The sequence below is a fragment of the Thermobia domestica genome, chromosome 6 (genome assembly GCF_964235325.1).
Source record: "Thermobia domestica chromosome 6, izTheDome1.hap1.1, whole genome shotgun sequence".
Taxonomy (NCBI): Eukaryota; Metazoa; Arthropoda; class Insecta; order Zygentoma; family Lepismatidae; genus Thermobia; species Thermobia domestica.
In genome coordinates this window covers 196,452,621-196,466,879 of record NC_137459.1, presented here as the reverse complement: position 1 = coordinate 196,466,879, position 14,259 = coordinate 196,452,621, and the positions used below count along the sequence as shown (strand labels likewise).

Sequence of the window (14,259 nt, the reverse complement as noted above, 5' to 3'; positions counted from 1 at the left end):
CCTGTATTTTGTAACCAAAGTACAAAAATACTTTAAAAATTGCGAAATTATGATCAGGAAGACATAATTCAAACATAAAAGCAAACTAAATATTTTAATGGTAATGCTATCAATGCTTGCCAATTAAAGGGTTAAAATAATAAAAGATGTTAGCTAGACACGTTTTAACTAACCATGCTTTAATTGTCTTTTTCATTACAGCACCAAGCATTTTACCCGTGATAGGACATCTTCATGTGATTGTTGCCTATTACTTACAAGCTCGGTCCCTCGTACGTCTCATTGATATGATATCGAGAGATTACGGACCAATCTTTGCATTTCGACAATCAAGAATCTTACACGTTATAATTAATGGAAAGTCAGCTGTTGAGAATGTGCTAAATAATAAGAACATGCAAGGACGTAGTGTTGATCCTGCTCACAAATTTATTCACAATGCGAACGGAAGTAAGTATATTGAAAAATAGTACTCATTACTAAGAAGCAAGGAACTCCGTATAACATAAAATGTATCATTAAGGACTAGTTGCACAGACGACATTCAAAAAAGGATTCCATTGAGCAAATCTCACAAGGGAACATTCCGATTCGGTGATAATGATGGCTAGCACTGGATTCAGCACCAAAAGAAACAGAGAAAAAGAGGGTGTTTAGTGGCAAACCGTTTACAGGGCGGGAGATAAGTGAGGGCAAAGTGCGATGATAGATCGTAGAAAATGTCTAGAAATGTCATGTAAATTTTGAAACGAATAGAAGGCATGAGATCAAATGTTGGATATGAGGAATGTCTGTAGAGCTCCACTGAGTAGGCGTAATGTAAATTATGGGGGACATATGAAAAACCACTATGTTGGATTTAACACAAGAAGAATATACGGGAAAAGAGTCATATGACATGTGGCTCTTCAGGCACACCATCTATTGAAATCAATAGTGGCTAATACAGTTTGAGACCTCTGTAACAGGAGGTGTTCCATGTTATGGCAATGTTGCAATACTGCTGTAAAGATGACGTGAATGAGGAACAACCACAAACATGAATGAGGCCAGTTTCCAGTCAACAAACGTCCCAATCCACCCAATATTCCTACGCATGCTGGTAAAAGTGCAAATATGACCAAGGACAACCTCCATGACTGACATTTTCTGGCCTTCTATAGAACAGATGAAACTACTGCTCCTCGTTGATTCATGGAGAACCAATAAAGATGAAGAGTTGGTGCAGAAAATGGATAATGTTGAACTTACCCGACTACTTATTCCTGATGGTTTCACGTCACTCATACAACCGTTGGATGTGTTGTTCTTCCGCGCGTATAAGAATTTCGTAAAATATATAACAGATACCGTTTTTCTGTCATCTGAGTTCAAAATATGACAACGGGACATCTTCATTAACTTGCAATCACTCACACACTTCCAGTTCACAACACCTGGCGCATTCGTGACACCTGTCGAGTACGTTCTATCTTCGTTCTACGTTCTATCTTTTCTACGTTCTATCTTCACACTTTGCCCTCACTTATCTCCCATCCTGTATACGGTCTGCTACTAAACACCTCTTTTTCTCTGTTTCTTTTGGTGCTGAATCAATGCTGAATCATTTTCAGCAATTGAATCCAACAAATCGGAATGTTCCCTTGTCAGCTTAATCACGGGAATGTAATCATCGTTCAAGATTTTGCGTTATACTGTACCATTGAAAAACTGGTTTCGGAAGCTTGAGCTTAATCGAATCTGTATCACTTTGTTAAATTTTCTCTGATTGGTTTGTTCGGTCTATTCTGATACTGGTTTTCTAGAAAACAACTTACCATTGATTTGTGAACTAAAACTTATCACAAAAAGTACATATTTATTTATTCATAATTCTGCTCATTACAGGGATATATATGGCCTTAAGCCTGACAGGTTTTAAGGATGAGATCTCTCGGAGACCGAGAGAGGGGGAGAAGGAGTGAGTTGAGATGGGTTGAAATTAACGTCCCTTTCAGCAGCTAGGCTATATGGGACGGGACCTACTGATTAACGTGGAATTCGAACCTCATGAGCTCCCGCCGGGAATCGAACCCACGTCTCCTAGCCAAAGACGTGTACGCTAACCGCTTAGCCCCGAAGGTGGTCGGGAGGTGGAAGGAAGGAAGCATCCTTAGTTCTGTATGTTAGGTACTATCCCAGCATTTGCCTGAGGTGAGATACGAAAATCCAGGAAATACTTCACTCAACTGCGAGTACACATTTTAATGAAAGTAAATTGATAAAAATTGGATTCGATGTAGATAGTAAGTAGTAAGTAACATTTTTTAAAAATTCCTTTCAAACGCTTCTCTAGTTTACCCGTGATGCTTCCACAAACAGGAAGACTAATTGAAGACCTGAATTGCATAACATCCCAAGTCCACTCTTTTCCTTCGTATCTTCGTTTTTTTTTTTTTTATGTTAGCATCTATGTCTTAAGGGTTATTCACTTGCATATTACGTAAATCCAAATCAAAACCTATTTGTTAAAAAAATACAAAATAATTTCAGCTAAACAGAATATCATGTCAAGTATAATCATCTTGTCTTTCTTCTAAAATCACAAAAGTACCCAGGTGGACTTGGGATGTTCTGCAATTCAGGTCTCCAATTTTACATGATTCCTGCAAAATAATATTGCATTACCTTTCTCTTGTAGGTATAATGTTTAACACTGGAGAAACTTGGCATGCAAGGAAAGCCTTGTGCGCTAAGATCTTGACACAAGTTGGTTTTGGTAACAAAGCCATGCACCAGGCGATCATTGATGAAGTGTTCCGTACGGTGTCATATTTTAAGGAAATGTCCAAAGAGATGGGTTCCTCTGGAATACCAATGAAGACCATATTCCATGCTCCTGTTATAAGCACCGCGTGGCGCATCATTGGAGGGTATGGTTACAAATATGATGACCCAGAATTGTTGAAACAACTTGATCTTCAGAAGAAAAATATGAAAGCTAAAATGAATTCACTACTGGTATTGGACATCATTCCGTTTCTCGAATATATTGCTCCAAACGTTTCTGGATACAAGGCAGCAAGAACTATAGGAAAGCAATTCTTAGAGGAAATGAAGGTACATGACCCAAATGAAAATTTAACTAATGATTTGCTTCTATTTTCTTTTGCTTCTTTATTTCACCCCACATTATTTAACGTTGATAAATGTATAGATTATCTTCATTTTTTTTTAGTCCATTAACTAACATGGATAAATATTTGTTTGTTTACATTCAAATCAACATGAGATTTTGATAGCATAGCTTCAAAGGTACTTAAAAGTTCATTATGTCATAAATATTTCGATGTATATAATATTTATTTCTATTGGCTGTAGCGACAATCATGACTGCAAGTACACCACTACTTACGCAAAGGTTGGATTGCTTTCCCTTAATGCGGAACAATTGATCAAGTAATGTTTTCAAGAGAAATATTATGATTTTTCTAAACAACGATTTATTGTATAAATTTATCAACATGAAAATAAATATAACTATGACGAAATAGAGGTGCGTACACAAATATTATCATACAAACATATTTAACCTTTCCCATTTTTCACTGGTAGTAGGGAAGTTTCCAACATTCTCATTCCACTTTTAATTAGTTAGATGCAATTTTACATATTTAAACTTTAGAAAATTTCTCATTTATCAAGATATACTACTAGATAGAATGTAAACTTCAAATAGTTAATAATAAAGATTTTAATTTAATTGAAATGGAAACACGCTTATGCAGGCTAGGCTAAAGGAGACGGTGATGATGAGAAATGAATGAAACGGAAGAATGAAGAAAGTGAGAGGAAACGGGAGAACTCCGAGAAAACCCAGACACACGGTGTTTGATTTTAATTTAGTGATCAAAGACATACACTCACCGAAAATTGAAGTGCTTGGCCAAAACGAGGAAAAACAATATAATAAATTTCATACTTACAATTCACGTTGAGCTATATCTCCTTGTTCACTTTACATATATATATATTCATATTTTATTTCCGTCCACCTTACGTATAGGAGCACTATAAACCAAAATTTTTCCGAATGATGCACTGTACTTAATTTCTATTAATACAGAAATTTTATTTGCACCTACACCTGCTTACCTCACGTTTCATTCTAATGGAATTGTAGTAGTTATATGTAAATTACACAAGATAGGTGGCGTTTCAATCGCTTAAATCAGAACTCTGACATCGGCCTAGTAAGGCAATGTTTCCATCCTCAAGTTTGTATAGCTAATCAGCTGATCGGAAATTTCCAAAGTTCTTCGGCTTTCTTTTATTAACACAACTTGTTGAGAAATGTCTCATGGTCAAATTTCAAAGTGAATATATATATATATATATATATATATATATATATATATATATTTAAACTTCTTGGTAGGTAAAGCTAGGAATAAAACAAGGTCCGAAATTGACTCCAACTACCGGTTTGTTTTATAAAAAATTACTACAGGCCTATAACAGTATTTACAGAAAATACTACAAAAGTGCTTTCCTCTAATTTATCAGATTGAAATGAGGTATTCCTTGACCATGTAACCAACGACAGAGACTCCACAGAGCACCGAAGCAGGCTAAGCAGAGTGGCAAAGGAAACTCCTATGATGGGGAAGAAGCAGTGAGGGGGTTAGAAGTCACAGAGCCCCGAAACAGGCTAAGCAACTGAGATAGGATTCCCTGCAGAGCCTCGAAAGCAGGCTAAACCAGGAAGAAAGGAATAGTCAAAAGTCCAGAAGCAGACTAGATGTTTTGGGTTTAGGTTCTCCTAATGCTCCGAAGCAAACAGTAGAAGGGGCACCAGAGAACTGGTACTGCTCCAGCTCAGCTCAGCTCAGCTTGAAAGTGAGGTTTTGTGTCGAGTATCGGACAGAAGTCCCTGACTCGATGACAGCTATAGAAAAGAAAATGATTAGACCTTTGCGGGAGGGTGAGTTAGAATATGAGATACGACGACGTCATGTGGCCTTCAGCTGCAACTGCCGCAGTGAGGGGGTAGAGTGTGGGTAAAGAGTTATGCTACAACCTTGGCGTCCTGTAAGTTCGTCGGTGTGTATGCGCTGTGCCAATGGCTGCAATAGCGGGGTTGACGTGGCTGGGGAGGTTGGCCCAAAAACGAGTATGGTGTTGATGTAACACGTCCCGGATAGGATATGTGTTTAAGTCCTCTAAAAGTTGACGATTACGCGTATATCGATCATGGCCTGTTATGATACGAGGTGCCCTGGTTTGCACACTCTCGACCGTGCGCAAGTGACTGAGTGCCGCATGTTGTCATGCTGGGCATGCGTAGATGATTGTGGACAAAATTAACATTTTGAAGACGTGAAGTCTTGTTTCGTGACTCAAGGCACTGCAACGCAGAATATAGAGCGCAGACAATTTTCGAAGGGGTCGTGTTCAATGTCCCTGATATGAAGACCAAAAGTAAGGCCTCGATCTAAGATAACTCCCAAGTATTTTGCATGCAGACGGTGTGGGAGTTCAATGTTGTCATAGTATAAACGATGGATGGCTCTGCTGCGTCTTTTGCTATAACAGACTGAAACGCTCTTATTCGCGTTGATTTTTAGGCGCCAGATGGTAGCCCAAAGTTGAAAGACATTGAGTTGCATGTAGTGGTAGGAAAGACGAAGATTGCTGCTGTTCGTGAAGAAAGCAGTGTCATCGGCGTATGTTGCAGGAAAACAGTGTGACACAATGGGCAAGTCTGTGGTGTATAAGGTGTAAAGCGGTACTGGTCCGCTGGTTGCTGTAGAATTTATAGGCCTCCAGAGTGGCGGTGGCGCTGCAGCTGACCCATCATCATGTGGTTTGTAGGAGGTCCCAGTGTAACATCGCGCGTCGTCTGCTGCTTCTAGTAACCCCACGTGGTGTGTAGTAAATTCATGCGGTGATGTTTACAAACAAAAGCACACGATATTGTTTGTATACATAAGCATGTGTTACATTTACATATATATATATATATATATATATATATATATATATATATATATATGTATCCGGACACCCCCAAAAATATACGTTTTTCATACTAGGTGCATTGTGCTGCCACCTACTGACAGGTACTCATTATCAGCGACCTCAGTAGTCATTAGACATCGTGAGAAAGCAGAATGGGGCGCTGTGCGGAACTCACGGACTTCGAACGTGGTCAGGTAATTGGGTGTCACTTGTGTCATAAGTCTGTACGCGAGATTTCCACATTCCTAAACATCCGTAGGCCCACTGTATCTGATGTGATAGTGAAGTGGAAACGTGAAGGGACACGTACAGCACAAAAGCGTACAGGATGACCTTGTCTGTTGACTGACAGAGACTGCCGACAGTTGAAGAGGTTCGTAAAGTGTAATAAACAGACATCTATCCGATCCCGACCATCACACAGGAATTCCAAACTGCATCAGGATCCTCTCCAAATACTATGAAAGTGAGGCGTGAGGTGAGAAAACTTGGATTTCATGGTCGATCGGCTGCTCATAAGTCACGCGTCACGCAGGTAAATGCCAAACGACGCCTTGTTTGGTGTAAGGAGCGTAAACATTTGACAATTGAACAGTGGAAAAACGTTGTGTGGAGTGACGAATCACAGCACACAATGTGGCGATCCGATGGCAGGGTGTTGGTATGGCGAATGCCCAGTGAACGTCATCTTTCAGCGCACAGTAAAATCCATAGGTGGTGTTGTTGTGGTGTGGTCGTGTTTTTCTTGGAGTGCGCATGCACCTCTTGTTGTTTTGCGTGGCATTCTCACAGCGCAGGCCTACATTGATGTTTTAAGCACCTTCTTGCATCCCACTGTTGAAGAGCAATTCGGGGATGGTGATTGAATCTTTTAACACGATCCAGCACCTGTTCATACTGCACGGCCTGTTGCGGAGTGGTTATACGGCCACAATATCCCTGTAATGGACTGACCTGCACAGAGTCCTGACTTGAATCCTATAAAACTCCTTTGGGGTGTTTTGGAGCGCCGACTTCGTACCAGGCCTCAACGACCTACATCGATACCTCTCCTCAGTTCAGCACTCCGTGAAGAATGGGCTGCCATTCCCCAAGAAACCTTCCAGCACCTAATTGAAAGTATCCGTGCGAGAGTGGAAGCTGTCATCAATTCTGAGTGTGGGGAAAAAAACATATTGAATTCCAGCAGTACCGATGGAGGGAGCCACGAACTTGTTAGTCACTTTCAGCCAGGTGTCCGGATACTTTTGATCACATAGTATATACGTAATTCCGAATTTATTTTGAAAAATGCACGTACATTTAATCAGACTTGAAGAAGAAATACGTAAAATGATATGATTGAACTTTATTTTGAAGAAAGTAGAAAAATAATTTCCTGTATTAATCAATGGATTAGAAAATAAGAACGTTTTGAATTGAACGTTTGTCAAGAGAGGAATATATAAATAATTTTTCAAATTTTTTTCAACAATTTTTCCTTAAATTTTGATGCGTGATTAGTGATGATATGTCAATATTTCATTAATTTCTGCTTAGTTTCTCTGTATGAAGACGTATTATTCATGTTCAAATTAAGTAAAAATACATACAACATAAATTCAAGGTATTGAACGGGTCATTACTATCAAAATTAACGTAATGGTCAATAGTCTGTGTAATCAAATTGCAGCAGAATTTTTCCAGTGGATAATGGGAGCTATACCACTTAATTATGATTAGAGATGCAAAAAAGCCGGCTTTTTTGAATCGATGTTTTTTTTTTCACATAAAAAGCCGGCTTTTTGGGAAAAAACGAGAATTTTGGAAATTTCGGCTTTTTTTCATTTTCATGATTTTTCTATCTAAATAGCTTTCTTATAGTATATTCTATAGTTAGATAAGAACTCCATTACCTAAATGCCATATTTCGCTCTAAAATTCACCAGCAAGATGGGTGGAGCACATGTTTTACGAATTAAAGCTAACGTGAAGAATGTAGTATTTGAGGGCAATTTTAGAGGCTATTTAACTTTATTTTAACTTTTGAGTTACCGACATTTTTTTCTTCTCGGGATCATGTCAGTTTGTCATCCGTGTTTCATTTCTAAGAGCTTAGTACTCTAGCTTCTAGCGCAAAAGTTAAACTTACGTTTTTCTATATATCCGTCAAAGCGTACGTTTTTTAATATAACCGTCAAACCGTACTTCCACATTTCTGTTATACTGTAGCTGTGCAACGATTTAGCAATAATGTTCCGGATACAACCTTGAATACTAATTTATACAAATAATCAGTAGCGGATTTAGAAAAGTACTTTGGGGGAATTTCTCTGATTGTTTCGTTTTCTAAAATGTCCTAATTTTATTTGGGAGGAGCTTGAAGTTTATGAGTACAGGCATAACTAATATTTCGTTTCGTTTATATATTTAGCGATAATCTTCCGGATACAACCTCACTGAAGATCATTTTATACTGAGAATCAGTGGCGGATTTAGAAAAGTATTTTGGGAGTTTTTTTTCTTACTAATGTTTAGTTTTTCTAAACATTCGTAATTTTTATTTGACGGCAGCTTAAAGTTTATGAGTAAAGGCATGACTAATAGATATTTCGTTTGTTTTAGACATTAAGTAATTTTGGGAAACAGGCTTCAATCTGAAAGACCGCCCCCCTAACCTTCGCAAAACCGTCACTGCTGGTAATTAGTAATAATGACGATTTAAAAACAATAAGAAAGGAAGTCGGCCAACTCACAGTACACGCACTATTTCTACTTCACAGATGGAATGAAGAAAAGCTTTGTCAGAATGGTCAAATGCTGAGTTGAATTCCGGACTTCCCGATACAAGCGCAAAAGCTCCACTCAGTCATGTTTGTTGTGCAGTTGTATTTATCTTAACTTAAATATATTCCGTAGTTTTTTTTATTTTTTATTTATTTCTTTATTTTTTTTTTTTTTTTTGGTGGTGCTGATGAGGGAGAGTTCCGTAATGATATGAAGGGTGTGAGCCAAAAACATGGTAACCAACAAATTTTCAATTGTTGAGTTATGCAGCAGATTGACAGCAACGCATACTGCTTCGTTTAGTCCTTCATGTATAGTCTTATGTGAAAAATCAGCTTTCCGACTTTCAAAATGGATTATGCAGCAGAAAATCTCTAATTTCTTAAAATAGTAAAATTGTGGGTTACCATGTTCTTGCCTCACACCCTTCATATGTTGAATCCCTCTTGTTAAAAATTCAGAAAACTTGAGGACTGAGTAAACCGTGATGGTGGTTATATAAAACTGTAGAATTTCAAGAATATACAAAACCAAAAGCTCTAGATGTGCAGCCTTTAAGTGTATCATATAAATCTAAGTATTTTTCTTGTGTTTTATTTTAATTTTATTTTGTTCCAAAAAGAGGGTATGGAATATTTTGAAAAATACTACATAGAATTTTGCTTGTTATTTGTGTATTTTTTTAAAATATGTATTTACTTTTAGGGTTGGCTGGTTTACACCAGCTGGTTTATTTCTTTTTTTTTAATAAACAACTGGCTTAAACCAAAAAAAATAGAAAGAACGAAAAATGGGAATCGTGTGAACTTCATGGTGACGTTTCCCCATATCAAACCATCTGCATTAGTTTTATTTCCTTTTCACCTTTTAATCAAGGTGTCCCATGTTCAATTCTCGGTAAAACCACAACCCTTCTTTCATGCGTAAACAAAATAGCGGTTCGGATGTCACTTTAAGCGAAAGTCTTTTCTTGATAACCTCGGCATTACGTAAGGATGTTAAGCGTGAACATACGAAACGAAACCAAATTGTATATTTCTGCATGCCTGAGTGCCTGTTGTTTTATAAAGAACCCAAGGTTACTTAAATATATTGATAGAAATTGGCAAAATTTATCGATTGCCTACGTAGGTTCAAACACTAGCTTAGATTGGACTTTCAATGATATGTACGTACTAAATTTGTAATTTAATACCTCAGTTTTAGCGTACTGATTATGATATGTTGACCTTTCAATTTTACATGCAAAGCAATAACAGGATTTTTCCGTTATTGTTGTACATTTAGAGTAATGATGGGATTTTCCCGATGGCTAGGGCGGGAGTTTCCCAATTTAAGAAATTTACTGACCGGACTTATTTAAGCTTATGTGACCTCTTCCAGCACAACCCCATTGTTGCATAATAACACCAAGGCGAAACAAACTTATTTCTGTCAATATGTAATATAAATACATAAAGCAAAATATCTAAACCCAAAAAAGCCTGGTTTAAACCAAAAAGCATTTAAACAAAAAAAACTAGTTTAAACTCCCCCCAAAAAACGGGGTTTGGCCATTTTCAAAAACAACCACAGTTCTTGCCAACCCTGCTTACTTTTGTATGTAGGAGGTTAAAAAATTTTATTATGTACATTGGTTAATCCTTTGGAATTCATGATGTAAATATGTTGAGAAGTAAAACTGTTTGAAATATATTTTCGAAATTCATGGTTTATTTTCGAGGTTTTATATTATTATCGACATCAACCACTAATTAAATGACTTTTTGTATTACAGAGAAGCGAAACAAAATCTCGTTTATCAATTTAAAGCAGAATTTTGAAAAAAGCCCAAAATTTCCCAAGCAGAAAAGCGAAGCAGAAAAAACCGAATTTTTTCCAAAAAAGCCGTTTTTTTTTTTCCGAGCCCTTGCATCTCTAATTATGATACCTCGACGCTTCATGAAATAATATTAGATTACTAAGGAAATAAAGCAAAACTCTAAAAAGAATACTTTTAAGGGACAAAATTAAGAATATTTTTCTTTTTAAAGGGCTACATTATGAAAAAGTCTTCTTTTTCTAAATGTTCTACCATTGGACATTGTGAGTTTCACTCGTTTAATAGAATGAAATGTACTCCTTGTTTTACATGTGATGTAATTTTTAGATTTTGAGATGACAGAGAAAATGGATTTTTCTTCTTTTAGTAAGAATCATGTCTTTTACACACATACAGTACTATAATGTTACTAGTGTTGCAATACTTATTGTTAATACAGAACACAAAGAAGTTTCCTTTCTATTATACTGGAATGTGAGTTTCAGGATTGTTACTAAGATATCGAGTACTAAGACTATTATTTTTGTCCCTTGATCTACTTTTTTCTTTTTCTTTTTTTTTTTTTTTTGCTTTTTTTTTTTTGCTTTTTTTTTGAAATGAGCTACAATTTTAATCACCTAATTTTACTGATTTCCTTCAAGTATATTTAAATATCAGTTTATTTTTCAAAATAAATTTGTATTATATACAGGGCGTTCCGAAAGTAAACTGATAGACTAATATTACACTACCCATACGCTATAACAATATCTTTGTGTTCCTGATTGCTAAAACGTTTGGCTAATGGTAATTTATCACGCTTCAATTACGCACTGCATCTGTTAATCTTCGAGAAATTCCACTTCTTTATCCATATTAAAACATGTTTAGTGTGATTAATTTCCCTTAACTTTATAAGTTGTAAGAAAGGAAGTAACTATCTAGTGTATAACTTACTGCAGGGTTTCTTAACCTGGGCGTCGCGAAAATAAGCGGAAGAGAGCGGAAGAGAGAATGCAATATCGTAAAATACTATTTTGAATTTTGTTCTATTAAGCAAATTTTTATTTTTATGCATACTGTTAAGAACAAAAAATAGGTCTACTAAACATTTTCAACAGGCGCATAATTTTTTAAAAATCAGTTTAAACGAAAGAGGTACGATATGAAACTAATGAGAACCGCATATTGAAATAGCAGAAAAATAAAAATGCAACAAAACCTTATATTGAAATACAATTAAAATTGAAAGCTAATGAGATACCTGAGTACGGTGTGATTTCACTAGTGCAGTAATGTCCGGTTCAATCTTCGTGACACACAGTCACTTTCAACTGATAGGCGATTTCTTGTCTTTGTCTTAATTCTTACCATGGAAAGAAAAAAACACTTTGGCACAGGTACGAGGTAGCAAATGGAATTATTACTTTGAAAGCAGTGGTTGCCAGACCAAGATATTCTTTTCTCATTTTCAGCCAGAACTTGTCTAAGTCTTAGTTTCAGAAAATCAGTTGCAAGGACTTATCAGTTTTAATCCATTCGCTTTTAGGGAAGTTATTGTATTCACTATGTACAAGAAATGGATTATTCTATTATAGAAATAAATGGATATTGTAAGATCTCCGCAATAGGAATATTAAAAAACTCACACAATCTTATTACAAACCAGAAATCATGAGAGGTCGCTCGAAAGATGGTGTGATAAAATGGGAATTGTGATAGGAATTTGGTTGAGAACCACTGCCTTACTCTATTACCGGACAAACTGTGCAATGATCAATCAAATCAAACAGAGAGATTTTTCTCTAAATTGTCTACATTTGAAGTTCTGTGTCTCCATATTTCATACTAGCATTAAGCTTGGGAAAGGAAATTGTAAATTCCTAAATTTGATTTATATCGTCATCGTCTTCCTGAATTTTGATGTGGGAAAAGTTTGCATTACATGGGAATGTATTATGAAGAGTAGGAATCAAGGATTGTCTTGAACCTATCATTTCAAAAACCTAATATTTAATAACTGCAGCAAAAAATCTATATACGCTATAAATATGGCTCGTAGATAATACTCGTCTGCATTTCTGTAATGAAGATTAGTACGGTGAATTTGTCGAAATACATATCTGGAAACCAACAGCTGAATATTAAATTTTGAGCGACACAAGTACATTTTTCGGAGATCGCATGGAAAGTAGTTTCAGCTTCATTTATCTGTTCTTTGAAAATACTACCAACTCAATAATGTTTGATTTTACCACCATTAAAATCAGCTGAAGAACTTCCTTATTAAAAAAATGTACCACTGGCTCAAGCCAAAACATATTGAATAAGATTTGACAAAGAAACAATAAATACTCCTTTTGTTCCTGCCTAAAAATAATATATTAAGTATAGCTCCTAGTTTCAGAAACTGTAGAATTAATTTACAGTTCTTCTAATTCACCCACAATTTCTGTGGAATCTCTAGAAAGCTTTTAACCTGCTGTATTTGGAAGTCCAGCAAGTTTCAGAAACAAGTAATTTTCTTGAACATGTTTTCTTCTTAAAGGAATCTCTAGAAAGTTAATGGTGACTTTTTTGTCAGTATTCACAGTATTTCGTATGTAAGAAACAGATTGATGGTTTGATCGCAGATTAATGGAAATGTCGCAATAATAACGACAATATTTAGCTTGTGTGATTCACAATGGTGACAAAACTTCTTCTGGGAATTGTCCTCAAATAAGGCTCTTTGTACCCTTACTACATCCAGCCATAATTACCAACCTCTGGCACCCTGCTCTAAGAATACAAACTGTAATTATCTACGTTCTTCCGAAGCTTTTAGAATTCTATTAGCAATATATTCGCCACTTAGCTTTGCTAATGAAATGAAAGCTTATAACATTATCATTATACACTCTCTGTACGACCCTCATATATATAGCACAATTTCCTGGAATAAGCGCTTGGCCTCAGAAGGGAACTGCGAAATTTTGCTTCTGAAGAGTACCCTCTGTGTGTGTAACGCCCTTTTCGTATAGCCAGATTTGGCATGGAATTCAGTGTTGTGTGGCATTTCTCCTACCTCCGCACAAGCTAAAGTGTGAAGTGACGAACTGTATTCCGTAATTTACATTTTTCTTCGTTGATTATTACTGTTCAATTTAGTGCTTGTGCAATTATACTTAGTATGCCGTCGATAACTTAAAAACCCATGTATTAGTTCCTAAAACAGGAGTAGTTTCCTAAAAAACTAAATGTTTCACAGGAAATATTTTTTGTTACAAAGTGTATTCCTACGCACCCATTGTCTGTGAATAGAACAACGCTCACTTGGCGCGAGCTGTGTGGTTTTTCTATTCTGTGAGGCATCAGCTGGCTACTCTGCTTCTACCCACTCAAGAATCAAATTGCAAAGTGCTTTCACAAATGTAAAGTAATACCCTACAAGAGGATTTTTACTACTAAAATCCCATAGATGCTATAGTTATTTACGAAATAAGTGTGATATCAAAATGCATTAATCTTCATCAATCACAATAGATGGTGGAACAAAAACGTGCGAGGAGTGAAACGATTTGAGGAAACAGTGCGCAAGCTTCCTACTACCAGTGAATAAGAGGAACTTGTATTTTTCCTATCGCGTTACGTTCGTACTTCGTGCGTAATTTTTGGTAGCACTAACGTCTCGTTTCAAGGGGCCGAAAACG

General features: G+C 36.4%; 1 protein-coding gene across 1 annotated transcript in view; it reads left to right on the top strand.

Annotated features, from left to right (window-relative positions):
- Positions 1-14,259, top strand: part of LOC145688385 (methyl farnesoate epoxidase-like) — a 76,841-nt gene that overhangs the window by 19,413 nt on the left and 43,169 nt on the right. The window contains exons 2-3 of the mRNA XM_081762556.1: positions 202-450; positions 2,681-3,099. Coding sequence (XP_081618682.1) covers positions 202-450; positions 2,681-3,099 — 668 coding nt within the window. The remainder of the gene's footprint in view (positions 1-201; positions 451-2,680; positions 3,100-14,259) is intronic.